The following is a 15,317-nucleotide window of genomic DNA, read 5'->3' as shown; positions in this document are numbered from 1 at the left end:
GCAGCTTTCAACTGTCCCCAGAATGTCATAGGTATCCAGGTGGCTGTTCATAAATAAATTAGCATCTAACCCACATGTTACACTTTGATCTAAAATCATTTTGAAACTGGGAACTTTAATGTGCAGGTTCCAAAGCTGCTTTAAAATGCATGGTGTGTTGGAAAATACTAAAGTGGCCTGGGATAGGCTGGTCTAATTTTAGCCATTTTAATATGTGCTGAAGAATGAGCATTTGTGCTTTATGTAATGTAAGTATTACTCTGGAGCTTTACCAACAAAAGCAGATGTCTAGTCAGCAGTCAGTCTTAGATTAGCACACCTGCCCAAATGCAAGGGATCAAAGAGGAGATCATGTTTAGGGGAACAGGAACTTCCAGTGAATCCCTGCTTGTATCCCTTGGTCTGTGATGCCGTTTGCCTGTCGGATATGAGAGAGCTGAGACGGGGCTCAGCTGCAGGCACAGGGGGAAAGGAACAACCGAAGAATTGCTTATGAGTCTTTCCAGTCTCATTCCCATTGAGAGTAAGCTTGGAACTTGACAGAAATGCAAGAAAGTGATGTTTAAAGATCCACTTCTGACCCTGAAAATAGTTCTTTGAATATGTTTTCTGGTAACACGGTAATAAAATATGATTCAGTAATACATGACTAGCTTGAGCATAAAAAATGGGACTGAATTAATCGTGAGAGGTGTCCTGTTTTTCTGCTGACATGATGGGAATTTACACAGTTAACCTCTCTGCCGCTTTACAACAAAATAAAAATGTTGGCCATGATGTGGACTATGATACAACAAACTGCGCATTCCGATTATCTGCTGTGGAATAAAAGAATCGACAAGCACAAATCTCCTTAGGTCACCTTGCCCATGAAAACAATTGTGTCCTGATTAGCTGCAAAGAGGTTTTATTAACAACACAGCAAGACCTACCCCCAAGGTAGAAGTGCATTTGTGTACATGCATTGGGCCTGTTCAGAAGACACCTTAAACCCTGCTGTTCAGAGCTAACTCCAGAGAGCCACAGTTTTGCCAACCACAGAGCCTGCAGTGTCGTCTGAACAGGCCCACTATCTTGTGATGATCCTTACAGCAACCCCTAAGGACAGCTGATCCTGAGATGATTGTTGCTAAGGCCACTTAGTCGGTTCAGGGAAGAGGGCTTCCTGGAAACTGGGGGATTCCTAAATTTGTAGCTTAGTCTCCTGGCCATTGCATTATGCCAGTTCTCTGTTTTACTTTGCGGCAATGCTTTTATACTGACCATTTCTGACCATATGCAAGCATGCACATGAAGCAGCAAGAGAAATGTGCACTGGTAGGTGGAGTGGAGACAGTATGTTACTACCAAAAATGGCACCCCTGTGTTGAGCGCTCCCCTCCAGAACACATGTCGTGACTGCATCAGACTGTGAAATATCCCCTTTGCTACTCCACATTGTGGGCTGCCACTATGCGTTGTTCCACTCTCAGGGTCAGTTGGCTAGCTTATCTTGAGCGAGACACTCAAGTGCTAATTAGAAAAGAAGATGAAAAATGTTCTCTCAATTTTAGGCTGTTCTATTTAATTTTTAGCCTAGTCAACGGATTATTTCATTGCACTGAGTAGGTGTTCAAGAGTGAATATTGCCCAACTACTGTGCCCCCGTTCACTATGGGACTTTGTAAAATCTAATACAATGCTTTCTTTATTGTGAAAATTCCAGATGCACAGTTGTGTTAGTAAGTTAAAGAGGTTTTTTATTACACTTATATCCCACATTTCTACCATAAAATTTAAGGCAGCATACGTAAGGATCTTAGGCGGGAACAAAAAGACAAAGTCTTGTGGCATCTTAGACTGGATTCAGAGTACTAACACATGGGGAAGTTGCACATACATAGGGGAGAGAAGCTATAGTCCGTGAGTGAAAAAGCTTAAACATGGTTGCACAAGACATAGCTTTTTATGGCAGGAACAATATTGCATGTTAGCTAGTTTGGGGACATTTTATAGTGGTGTTCAAAGGCACGACCCTGTTTCATTGGGTGCATGAAGTGGTGGACATTTGGACCCCAGGCTTCAAATAAAGTAGAGGAAAAGAAAAAAAGTAGAATCAGCAAAATTATGTCTCTGACTGGACCAGTTAGTGGATAAATGACATAAATGTTGGAAGTTCATGAGTTGCATAGGCTAGGTTATAAAAATACTGATGTGGTTCTTAACTAATTTTCCTTTTCACAGAGATGGGTGGTTCTTGCTGGTTTCCATTTACAGAATTAGCAACATCCAAGTAAAGCAATGGAATATGCTCTCATCCTCCTATAAAGCTGTCTGTCTCTTAGGCTCAACTCCAACAAATTCAAAATTCAAGACCTACAAATAGTGGGACAGCAAAGAGCATATCCTCATACCTAGATAACACAACATACAATAACATAACATAACATAGAAGAACCCTGCTGGATCAGACCAAAGGCTCATCTGGTCCAGCATTCTGTTCCCACAGCAGCCAAGCAAATGTCTCAATGAGAAGCCTACAAGCAGGACATGATAGCAGCATTATACTCTCGCTCATCTCCCCCAGCAACTGGCATTGAGAGATATACTGCCTCTGATACTGGAGGTAATATACAGCCATCGTGACTAGTAGCCATGGTAGCCCTATCCTCTGTGAATTTGTCTTATTCCTATTTCAAGGCATCCAAGTTGGCAGCTTTCACTACATCTTGTGGTAATGGATTCTGTAGCTGAACTATGCCCTATGTGTAGGGATGTGTGAAATCACACAGAGAGTCTACCAAGACAAAATGCCTCGTTCTGAACAGTCCCTCCTCAGGGACTTCAGACCATAGCCTTTGCCTGTAGTTTGCAGGGCTGTTTCTTGTGGGGAAGGGATGAATAGGGTGGCTGCATTGGGTTCCAAAACGAAACCTCAGAGGTGGCAGTGCCACTCTGGCTCTTCCCTATGCCAGCCACCTGCCTATTTGAACCGCTCAGAGCTGAGCTGTTCCTTTGCCAGGACGAGATGTGTGTGAACAGCTGACTTGTGCACCAAATTCGGAGTGCGCCAGAATGAACCCCGAGAGATCAATCATGTGGGCAGACTCTCCAGAGAGTGGCCAGGCCCAAATGCAACACTTTAAGGGGTCCTTCTTAAAGCAAGGCATTTTGAGTGAGGTGGCTATGAAGATTGCCTGTGCTGCCATGGCACAGATGATCTCCAGGGCCACCTCACCAATAATGCCTCACTTTAATGAAGGATCTTTCGAAGTGCAGCATAAAGGGGGAGGCAGGTTGTGGTGAGAGTAAAGAAGAGGAGGAGAATGGCAGCGGCAGATGGAGAAGAGGTTGGAGAGAGGAGGGTGATATTGTCAGGGAATGCAGAGGGGAGCTTGTTCCCGAGGGCGCCAATATGCCACCTTGCCTAGGACACCAGAATACTTAGAGACTGGCCTGATAGTTTAATGTGATGCAGAATGTAGACGTTTTTCATAACGTATTTTTTAAACATTAGTAACAGCCATCTGACTGAATTTCTCTCTACTATATTCCATAAGACCTCCAGAGGGAAGATCATGTCAAGGCCTAGTCCATCAAGGCTAAAGAAGCCTTGATTGCAATTTGTTACTCTGAAGGATATTTGAAGAGTTGCCAGACATTTGTTGTCCTGCAAGCATTTTAAAAGCTGAAATTACTTAGCTTTTAGGGCGCAGCGTAGGGAATTGTTTTAAGGGCACAGTGTGGAATTGAGTTACAGAGCTTAGCAATCTTAACTTGTACTACAGTCAGAGTTGTGTCGCGGTTTTCAGATTTGTTTGAAGCATTCCGTAGGCTTTCTCCAAACTCTCGGTACTGCTGGCTGGTCTTTCAGTGCTATTTATTCAGAGGTTACCTGCCAAGGATGAAACCCTGACAAGACTATAAGGAAGTCTTGAATTGCTTGTGTCCACTTCGAGTCTTTGATACAAATCGTTTTTATGATCCTGACCTTGCACGATGAAAGTTCTCTGAGCATGGTAAAAGTACTAAAGTCGAGTTCTTGGACATCATCATGTTTGTTTGTTTTAAAAAGAAAATTAAAATCAAGAGGGCTTGTTATGACCGGCACAGCAGCTTCAAACTTTCAGTGGTTGTTCTTTGCTGCTTGTTTTGCTGCGATGATCAAAGGAGTGAGGCCTGAGAGTGGCTTGGCATTTTTCAGGAAATAGTGCTGGAGGAGTTCTTTAGCGGATTCTGTCTTCTCCTCATCCATCTCAAGGCAACGATTCAGGAAGTCTCTAAATATGGACAACAGCTTCTCTGGATTCTGCAGTTCTAGGGTCCCATTGGCTGAATTGCTTGTGAGTTTATTACATTTTCTGAAGGCAGATAGAGCAACATCCGCATGTTACATTCTCTCTCAAATAACAACTAGCTCTGTCAGCTGCTCATGACCTCTCTTGGTCAATAGGAGGAGTTGTCTTGGCTTTTTTGGGACATTTGAAGCCTTTTTTCCTTCTCTCCGGTGGGCTCGGGGGCTTCAAAATAGGGACCTCCATTCATAGTAGATAGGTATAGGGTATCTTTAACCTTCGTAGGAGGGAACTTGTGGTAAGGCATACAGCATTTTGGATCTGATCTTACCTGGTGGTATTTTGGTAGTTTTATCACTGTGGCTTATATGCAGAGGCCCAGGAGAAGACTGGAATGTATTGCTATATCCATCTCCAGAAAGTGAAATAAACTCACAAAAAATTCAAGACTTTCTCATCGTTCTGTCAGAGTTCCTAGACCACAACTAGAATCTTTCCTTGCATCCTTAGCCAGGTAACCTCTGAATAAATGGCACTGCAGTAGCAGCCAGCCTTACAGAGAGTTTGGAGGAACCCTACAGACTGCTTCAAACATAACAGAAAACAATGATTTCCCACTACAAAATTATTTTGTTTAAACCATGGTTAATGAGAACAAGCCAGGATCTGAAACTATGATTTAATCCTGACTTATTTTCACTAACCAGAGTTTGAACATACCACAGTTCTTTGAGTTCAAAATTCACATGGAACTGTGGTTAGTTTAAAAGTGAAAGCCGAAGCTTTCAATCCCCTCGCCGCAGGTACTAAAAGGGAGGGGAAGCAAGAGAGCCTGAGGCTTACCATGGCTTGTTATACTAGCAAGAAGCTGTGCTTTCCTGTTACATCTGAACATGACTTATATTTCCCAGAGCTGAGAGCAAGAAACTGGGGGTTAATTCAACTTCAGAGCCACTTGGCTAAAGAATTCACAGCTCCCACATCCTCATCTATCTTGAGCAATGGGTTGTTCTTCAGCTTTTAAAAATGCATATTTTTATGATAACTTCTTTATTCTAAGCATGATTTATTATTTTGAAGTGTATATGTTTAAGTATGTTTTGCCCTTTAATTGTTTTTGAAGAGAGAAAAAATGCTCCTCCTTTTAAATTTTTGGAGAAAATAATTAAAAAGTCCATGGGAGAGGGGCAGGGGGAATCTCTAATTTTTCCTTTGTAACTTTATGGTCAAGACATAAACTTTTTCTTCATTATTGCATATTAAACCTTCGTTTTCTATTTCATAGGTGATGATACCTTAAAAACATGGGATATCAGACACTTTAAAACATCTCTTAATTCAGTTGTTGGTCTACCTAGCTTCTTCCCCATGTAAGTAGTTCAACCATTTAAAGTGGCGGTGGGTGTGGGGAGGCCTCACATATGTACTTTACGTACAGAAGCCAATGAAGTTTTGTTTAGAGGAGTCACACCTCTTGAATCAGTATTGTTGCATGTATTGGACCCAACACATGTTCAGGTTGTCACTCACCAAAAAGGCTTGAGCTATCATGTAGTAAGGTGTAATATGGTCACATTTTGAACCTCTACAAGTCTGGTTCGGTGGGTGCAAATTAGTGTTGTGCCTGTTCCAATAATTTCAGCCAGTTTTTTTTTTAGCCATTTACATTTGTCCTTCAAAATTAAGGAATGTGAAGGGTGGGAGAGATATTCTGGTAAAACTTCACAAAATGGAAAGAGTTTTGAGCTTTCCTTAATAAAGTAGCAAGTTAGCTCTGTGTGTGTGTGTGTGTGTGTGTGTGTGTGTGTGTGTGTGTGTTTATGTGTGTGTGTGTGTGTGTGTGTGAGAGAGAGAGAGAGAGAGAGAGAGAGAGAGAGAGAGAATATCATAGAATAGTAGAGTTGGAAGGGGCCTGCCTATAAGGCCATCAAGTCCAACCCTCTGCTCAATGCAGGAATCCACCTTAAAGCATCCCTGACAGATGGCTGTCCAGCTGCCTCTTGAATGCCTCTAGTGTGGGAGAGCCCATGACCGCCCTAGGTCATTGGTTCCTTTGTCGTACTTCTCTAACAGTGATGAAGTTTTTCCTGATGTCCAGCCGGAATCTGGCTTCCTATAACTTGAGCCCGTTATTCCGTGTCCTGCACTCTGGGATGATCGAGAAGAGATCCTGGCCCTCTGTGAAATACCTTTCAAGGTATTTCAAGAGTGCTATCATGTCTCCCTTCAATCTTCTCTTCTCCAGGCTAAACATGCCCAGTTCTTTCAGTCTCTCCTCATCGTGCTATGTGTGTGTTTCTTTTCACTTGCAGTGTGCTCAGCAAGCTTTCTCAGTTACCTGAGCTTCCTAGAATTCCCAAGGGCCGGCATTACATCATGATGTCACCCCATGACCGCTTCAGGAAGTGGGGGCAGCTGGAGAGGCTGCCTTTGGAGCACCTGAGAGTGATGCATTTTTTAAAAAAACATTTTTTTTTTAACATTAAACATTTTAACTTTTTTTAAAAAAGCTTTTCACTGCTTCCAGACACTCTAGAGACAGCCTTCCTAGCAGATAAATTTAGCTGAATGAGTTTGACGAGGGGATTTGCTATGATATATTTATATTTTGGCATACAAAGTTGTGGATGTGTTGAGAAATACTGAATGGGCAAGTTCTTGCCTTTTGCAAGTTTTCGTGTTAGATTCCTTCATCACGGAAAATGCTGACTTTTCTAAGAGGCCTTTAGTCAGCATGAAAATAACCAGTTTTGCTCCCTAAAGAGCTGAACCTGGAGCTACTTTCTGCCGGACCAAGAGGCCTGTGCAATTCAAAAGCTACACAAACAGAAGTTCGGTTCACCTCACAACAACCCTGTGAGGTGGGTTAGGCTGAAAGAGGGTGACTGGCCCAGGGTCACTCAATGTGCTTTTTGGCTGAGTGGTTATTTGAACTCCGGTCTCTCAGCTGTAGCCAAGCACTAACCACTATTTAGTCTCTCTGTGTTAGCTGTATAGTTGTAGCAGAGGTGTGGCTATAGTGGGTATTGTTGTGGGGGCTGTTGTGCTGAACTGCTGTATTTCTAAAATTTATTTATTTATTTATGACATTTCTGTACTGCCCAATAGCCAAAGCTGACTAACACAAATCCAACCAAGAAAGAAAAGCAGCTGCTGTTGACAGGTTAAAGAAGTGGCACTACTGCTCAGAATGTCAGAGATTTGGTCTAGACCTCTAGGTAGTGATGATTTGCCCGAAGATGTTAAGCATTTGGCCTTTAATTCTGCCCCTACTTCTTCCTAATACCTCATTCGAATGACTTGACATCTGTTTAACGTCCGGTGCCTCTGAGCTATATTCTGTATTGGAACTTTGCCAGATGGTTTGATAAGAAAATTGGCAAAAGAATGTGTGTATTCCCCCTACCTCTGGATTTCATTGTCCTTTAAAATGTGGGTTGGTTGTGTAAATCACATTTTATAGAAATAATGCATAGGAGTACTACATTGGAAGGCTTGCATGCTGCGTTCCTGAAGGATCCATGAATCATTTTACCTGAAAGAAATCCAGGTTATTTTTTAATAGTATAATGCTAATATCCTCCTTTTAATTTACTAACGTATAATGGCATGGTTATTTGGTGGTATGGAATATATGGCATGAAATTGGCCTCCTGATAGCCCTGTATTTGATGAGGATGGTTCGAATATGTCCTAGTAAGAGTACACCCATGTTTAAGTCCAGTGAGGATGGGTCTCATATGAGCAAGTAAGGGTACACCATGTTTTAAGTCCAGTGTAGACACATTTCTGTGTGCCCCCTTTTCTTTCTTTGTCGCCCTTAGCCATGGTTTATGATTTGATTTGCGTCCTGGGTTCAAAATCTGATTTACAGAGGAAACATGGCTAACATTAATGATGATTAGCATCTGTGCCACTGCATACTATTCACTACCACAGGATATGGTGATGGCCACCAATTTGGATGGCTTTAGAAGGGAGGTATTTATTTTATTTATATTTATTTATTTATTTATTGCATTTCTATACCGCCCAATAGCCGGAGCTCTCTGGGCGGTAAACACGTTCCTGGAGGAGAAGGCTTATCAATGGTTATGAGTACTGATGGCTATATGCTACCTCCAGTATCGGAGGCTGGGGAACATGGGTGGGAGGGTGAAGTGGAACTCATGTCCTATTTGTGGTTTTCCCGTTGACAGCTGGTTGCCTACTGTGTAAACAGAATGCTGAACTAGATGGACCCTTGGCCTGATCCAACAGGGCTCTTCTTGTGTTCTTATGGGAAGAGGGAATTGGCACTGGAAAGAGGTAGAGAGGAAGGGAGTGTGTGTTCCCAGTGCTGGCTTCCAGTTTGCATAGTTTACAGGGAGCCATCAGATGTTACGGTTATTGTGCTGAATGTCTTTAAGCTTGTGATTCAAATTGATCTAAGCATGTTGTTTTTACTCACTCTTGCCCTATAGATTTTACCTCAAAAGTTGAGGTTCATTTTAAAGAATCCAAAGAGAGCACCATTTAATTTCGAATTATGAACTTGCAGAACATTTGTTTCGTGGTTTAGGAGTAAACAAGGAAAACAGTGTTGTAAAGTAGTCCTGCATACAATTTGTGTTGATGAAAATAGGTATTATGACCTACTTACTTACTGAATGACAGCCAGATTTTGAAACTGTTTCTGATTTGGTGCGTGGGGTGGGGTAGGTAAACTTGCCCTTTTTCTTCCAGTGTTGAAAACTTGACGAGACATCTCATTCAGTTGCTTTCACCATTTTTGTTTATTTTGAACACAGCTGTAATTATAGTTGTCTTACATAATTAAGGATTTTACACAGATTTGCCATGATACATAAATAAGAATTCCAGAAAATCAATTCATCTGCTCCATATTTTATTTTCAACAGGACCGATTGCTGTTTCAGCCCAGATGATAAACTTCTTGTTACTGGTACTTCTGTTAAGAAAGGACATGGCAGTGGAAAACTTCTGTTTTTTGAACGGGAGACATTTAAGAAAGTATATGAGATAGACGTCACAGATGCAGTAAGTCTGAGTTCAGTACAGAACTTGATTTGTTTCTCTTTTTCATACGTGAAAGTGAGGATTATGATTAATGTTTTTGTTTTAACGTATGTGCATACAAAATATCTGGTTGGTGTTTTATAAGATGAAGGTATCACGGAGTGTTGTTAATCACATGAACTCTTACAGTACATAGGGCAGTATCCACCAGTATCCATGACATTGCGCTAGCAGCAGTTAGGTTCCGAACTATGTACAAGAGGAGAATCCTGTTGAACAATTGTGATTTCACATGCTCTCGCCCATTATGCTTGCACAAGTGGTTGCGAAACAGTTTGCACAATATTTATGCACCACCCTTTGTGCAATGGGTTGTGCATAACTCTTGTGCAAACTGTTCTGCAACCATTTATACAAGCATAATGGGCAACTGCTTGTGCAATAGAAAGATTCAGCAGAGCTTCACTCGCACCACTTGAGTTTGCGGAATGACACTATTGGATACTGCCCACACATTCATAATAACACATAAAAATGCTTTCTGTATTATAGGTGAGTATCGCAAAATAGAAAAGCCAAGAGGCATATTGCATTTCATGACCCAGACTCTATGTTTTGCATTGGCATCCCATGGTTGAAGGTGTCCCTAACACTTTTAACATGATGGTGCTAAATAAATAAATAAATAAATAAATAAACAGGGGTGTAAGTTACCCGGGGGATGGAAGAGCAAGAAAAAGCTTAATAGCATTTTATGCTTCCTGGATCTTGCAAGCAAAAGCTTCCTAAGTCCTGTAAATGGTGTGCAGTCACAGGGGGGATTTGTGCACACCGGACACAGACTACCTCTGCCCACTCCCAGCCCTTTGGGATGTGACCTGGTAAGTCAGGGACTCCTGGCAAGGGTTAAGGGATCCCCTGGCATACCTTCCCCCTGTAAGGCTTTGCCTCCTTCTCCGTCGGATCTTTTCCTTACAGTGAATTTGCCCACAGTGATTCACCCATTCATTCACAGCACAATCTTGTGCATGTTTCCTCTGAAGAAAGTCACACTGAGTTCAATGGAGCTAGCTCCCAGGTAAATGTGCATAGGATTGCAGCTACAGACAACATTTTAACAGGATCTGCTCATTTCTTTTCGCAGCAGTGATACCTGTCACTCTTACAGTCACGACTGCTTCATGATACCATTGTTCTTTTTTACTTTGTTTTGCTTGTCAACTGGGTCACATTTAGTGGGGGCGTAGGTGTGCAATTGCTCAAATCGGTATTTTACCGTTAGCATTTTGTTAAGGCCCTGTTACTCTCAAACCACAGTGTAAAATGAAATTTGTAGAACTATTAATATTGTACCTCTTCTCTGGTGCCCCCAGGCAGAGGGGGAACTGATAAATATTATACGTAAATACATTAACAACTTAAGAAAGCCAGAGTGTGCTTGGATATTAAAGTTGTCCTAGTCAGGGCTGTCATCGTGATCAGGAGCCTACTGTCAAGAGCCTCCTTGACTTGCTCCTCTTCTTCACCATTGTAACCTGCTTGTTTAGCCACACCTCGCTCTGGCCCCAACAATGGTGTTGGTGAGGAGAAGCAGGCGATGCCACTGACAGCTTGCTCACGGGCTCTCTGCCTGTCAAGCACACAAGCGGAAGCAATGATGAGAAAGAGGAGGAGGAGCAGCTGTGGCAGCTAATGACAATAGTGGTGAGTAGGTAGACTCACTGGGGGAAGGGGCCCCACTGAAGGCATCTTGCCCAAGGGCCTTCAAAATCTTGGAGCTGGCACTGGGTTTAAATAAAGAGATGGGTGAATATCCAGGATGTGGATACAGAATGGTTCTTTTAGTAGTTTGGTATGTTTTTAAAGAACACTCCCATTCTGATGCCTGAAGTTACCTGAGATATTTCCATCATCACCACCCTTGGATGGTGGTTTAAATAGTTGACGGTTGATTAATTAACCCACCATGGGTTATTGTGTTGTGTGGAGGGAGTTTTTTTAACCAACGGTTAGTTATTTGGCCGAAATAATCAACACAAATAACCAAGGCCACAGTGTTGACTATTTAAACCACCATTGGTTATCTTGTTGTGTGGAGGGTACCGTTGGTTATTTCATCAGCCATAGAGTAACAAGGCAAGAGCAGTTAAAGCAGTGGCTGCTGCTCTTGTCCAGCTGGCAGGCAGGATAGATTCTTGGCAGCAATGGCTGATGGGATACTAGCGGGAGGACTGAAGGGGGAGAGAGGGCAGGGGATGAGTGAGACAACTCAGCATGGACTATCAGTCAATGCACCGCTAATCCTAATCCATACCACGGTTGATTATTATCATGTTGTGTGGGGAGTAACCCTTAGATAAATAACAGTCTAATTGATTATTACCCCACCGTTGTCTGTTGTGTTGTTGTTATTATTATTAATTTATTTATTTATATAGCACCATCAGTGTACATGGTTCTGTACAGAGTAACGTGCTGTCTGAACGTGGCCAGTATGTTGCTTATCTCACTTGCTTGAGTAACCCTCAGACACTTAATGGCATGTACTTTGTTTCTCTTGCTCTTCGCTTCAGCCGTGCTGTGATCTCACTTGAATTATTTATTCTATGATCTTTGAAAAGTCGATCTTGCTGCAGGTTCAAAAGGTTGTTGGGCGAAGTTTAGAAGGAGGAATTCTATACCCATTTGATACCTTTAAATCCTATAATTTGATACACCGTATATAGTAAGGAAATAAAAGAAAATAGAAACGTTTTGCATTGGTCAAAGGCTATATATTGCTTTTTTGAATCCCACAAGTAATCATGTTGACCTAAGTAGATTTCAGATGCAGTGCAAATTGTTGAGGAAAGTTCAAGCGGACGTTTGTGACCCATGTATTTCATTTGTGAACAGAATAATAGGGCTTATTAAGTTAAATGATAAACCAGTCCTAATGGGTTCAGCACATGAAATTAGATGCAAGAGAATGCTTTTGTGTCAAATGATATAGGAAATACACTTTTTACAGCTGTTTAACTTTTCTCTATCAGACAGAGGGTGGGGGAAGAAGGTCCAGACAATATAGATAATTTTACAGTGCTTAAGGGCTGTAAACCTAATCTTTAAAACTGTTTGGTAAATAGCCAGTAGATTTTGGCCTGTAAATGAACCTGATCTTTAATGGAAACTTAATGGCTATTTTTACATGCTTGACCAAAGTGCTGACTAGCACTCCCTTCTGTCATACCAAGCAAACCATTGTTCACCTCCTTTCTTTTAAGTTTTATGGGAAAATACGTTGTTATTTCAGACCTTTTCATTTTATGTATAGGCTAACTTGAGTACTTACAGCCCTATCGAGAAGGCATTTTGCCAGTACAGTCCACGCTGAAGTGAATGGGGCATGGACAAAGGCTAAGAAGTACATATTGTCTTGCAATGTTAGAGATAGTGAGCTTAGCATTATAGAACCAATAGTCTAAAGATTGGACACCATCAGCAATATATGTCTGTGGTATGAAGCCATAGTACCCTCTTCGCAGCAACTGATAGGAGCATAGAAACATAGAAAGACCACTGAAACTATGACCTTCACTGATGGTTAAAGTTGCAGTTAAAGCTGCAGGAGCTATACTAGAGTGACCAGATTTAAAAGAGGGCAGGGAACCTTCAACTTTAACTGTTTTGATGAAGAGGAAACTTCACCAGGTTCCCCATATATACAAATGACACCTGCTGAAATTTTCTTTTCAATACAACTGTTAAAGATACAGGAGCCCTGTCCTCCTTTTCAGATGGTCACCCTAGCCGTAGTTGTCATTGGAAAATGACTTTAAAAATATTCTCAACTTAACTTGTTTGTTTGTTAATTCAAAATAGTTATATCCCAGCAGTTAGCCTCAATTGTTGAGCAAGTTTACAATATAATGCAAATCCATAGAAAAAAATAATGATTAAAACCAGAATAAAAACAAGAGCAATGAGAACAAATTAACTTTTAACAACAGCTTTAAAATGCATTTAAAGCTAGAAGACAAGTGATACTTAAAACAAACTAAATTCCATTAAAGGTTTGCATAAACAAGTGTTTTAGCTAGCATCTTAAAAACGTCACAGAGAGTGCTGAGCATATGGATAGGAAGAAGGGGTTGCACAGCTGAGGCACATAGCTCACCTACCTTGCCTCCAAAGGTGGGAATACTCTGAGGAAGACCTCTAAGGAAGATCTTAACTAATCTGGTAGATAGAATGAAAGCAGATGGTCTTACTCCAAATAGACACTGGATTAAGCACATATTGAAGTTTATGATCTAAGACTTATAATCCCCATTCTTGCATTGTGCAGCTAAAATGTTTCCCATAAAGAAATTTTTAAGATGCCTCTAGATATATCCAGTGCAAACAACAGTGTGTTTTACATAGTTTTGAAATCAGTTTTCCCAAGACAAATATGCTGGTGTTGATTCTTCGCCCCTTGAGCATTTTTGAATATGGTGACAGTATGTTCACAGCATTGTAGATAACTTTTCAGCTCCCACCTTATTTATTGTAGTTAGCTAATTTCATAGGATGCGCTCCAAAAGAGCTTTACAGTTGAGTTATTTGGTTTGTCTACTTTTAGGGGGGAAATTCACATAATATTTTAATGTGCAGATAGCCTGTCTGTTCCAGAGGGTAATAATGGATATTCCTATTCATCTTGGTAGACTTGTCATTTGTTTTGGGGAAAGGGTGATGGTATTTTTCCCCATCTTTACAAGTATTCCAAAATGAATCCATTTCAAATAAATTATTTTACAGTCTTGATGTTTTGCATGGCAGTATTAGTTGGAAGAGCTTTTTTTTTTAATTTTCTGACCAGATTTAGGACAGATAACAGCAATATTAAAATGCTTGTTGTATAAGATCTATTGAACTGTCGCTAGTTAAATAGATCATTCTTTTAAAAGCAATTTATTTGTTAGATTTAAATTGTCAACTATGGAAGCCAAGTTGTCCAACCATTATTTATTTATTTATTTATTTATTACATTTCTATACCGCCCAATAGCCAGAGCTCTCTGGGCGGTTCACATTAAAGAAACAAGTACTAACTCAATATGTAGAAGGTGTTGTTGAGAGTTCGTAGGGCTGACTACTAGTGAGACATCTTTGTTCATCATCGCGAACATGAAAGCTAGCTTTTATATGGCCCATGTCACTATGGTGTTGGAATCACACCCTTTAGGGATTTAGGACATCTGTTGTTTTATTGTGGACTTCATCAGACTCAGCAGCACAACTGACCCAGCTGGAAGTATTGTCAAGGAGGGTGGAAGTGATACTGGCAAGAGGTCAGTCCAGCACATACTCTCAATAATAATAATAATAATAATAATAATAATAATAATAATAATAATAATAATAAACAACAACCCGCCTCTCCCTCTAGATCGAGGTGGGGAGCAACGCTGAATACAAAAATACTATAAAATACATAAAACTGATTAAAAACTTATAAAGCTAATACATTATTAAAATAACAGCCATACATCCAAAGAGCTATATAAGTTGCCACATAGTTGACTTAAAAGGGGAGCACATGAGCAGTGGGTTGAATGTTGGAGAGCTTCAAGCCACAGCTCCGGCAATGATGCTGCTGAAGGGCCAACAGGTTGTTGTTATTATTATTATTATTTATTTATTTATTTATATAGCACCATCAATGTACATGGTGCTGTACAGAGTAAAACAATAAATAACAAGACCCTGCCGATAGGCTTACATTCTAATAAAATCATAATAAAACAATAAGGAGAAGGAAGAGAATGCACCAAACAGGCAGTATAAAAGTTAGAACAAAATCAAGTTCCCACCCACCTGCTAGCAAGAATTCTAGTGTGGCCAGGAGAATTGGAAGTTAAGAGTGAGGAGAATGAGACACGGGTAAGGAAAACCATCATTGAAGAGTGACTCCCAAACTGGGGCAGATAGGGACTCTGGGCACCCAGAGATCAGGCACTGAGCATGATTGTGGGGCAGGGTGAGCCTCTGCTACCTTCA

The 15,317-nt window shown here is 40.9% G+C and overlaps 1 protein-coding gene across 2 annotated transcripts in view; it reads left to right on the top strand.

Moving 5' to 3' along the window:
• WDR70 (WD repeat domain 70) overlaps positions 1-15,317 on the top strand; it is a 140,567-nt gene that overhangs the window by 97,058 nt on the left and 28,192 nt on the right. For both annotated transcript variants that reach the window (XM_063128140.1, XM_063128139.1), the window contains exons 12-13: positions 5,560-5,644; positions 9,176-9,314. In XM_063128140.1, coding sequence (XP_062984210.1) covers positions 5,560-5,644; positions 9,176-9,314 — 224 coding nt within the window. The remainder of the gene's footprint in view (positions 1-5,559; positions 5,645-9,175; positions 9,315-15,317) is intronic.

This window comes from Elgaria multicarinata, chromosome 6, assembly GCF_023053635.1.
Source record: "Elgaria multicarinata webbii isolate HBS135686 ecotype San Diego chromosome 6, rElgMul1.1.pri, whole genome shotgun sequence".
Lineage (NCBI taxonomy): Eukaryota > Metazoa > Chordata > Lepidosauria > Squamata > Anguidae > Elgaria > Elgaria multicarinata.
Note: the sequence above shows the minus strand (reverse complement) of the source record. Positions and strands in the feature narration are given on the sequence as shown.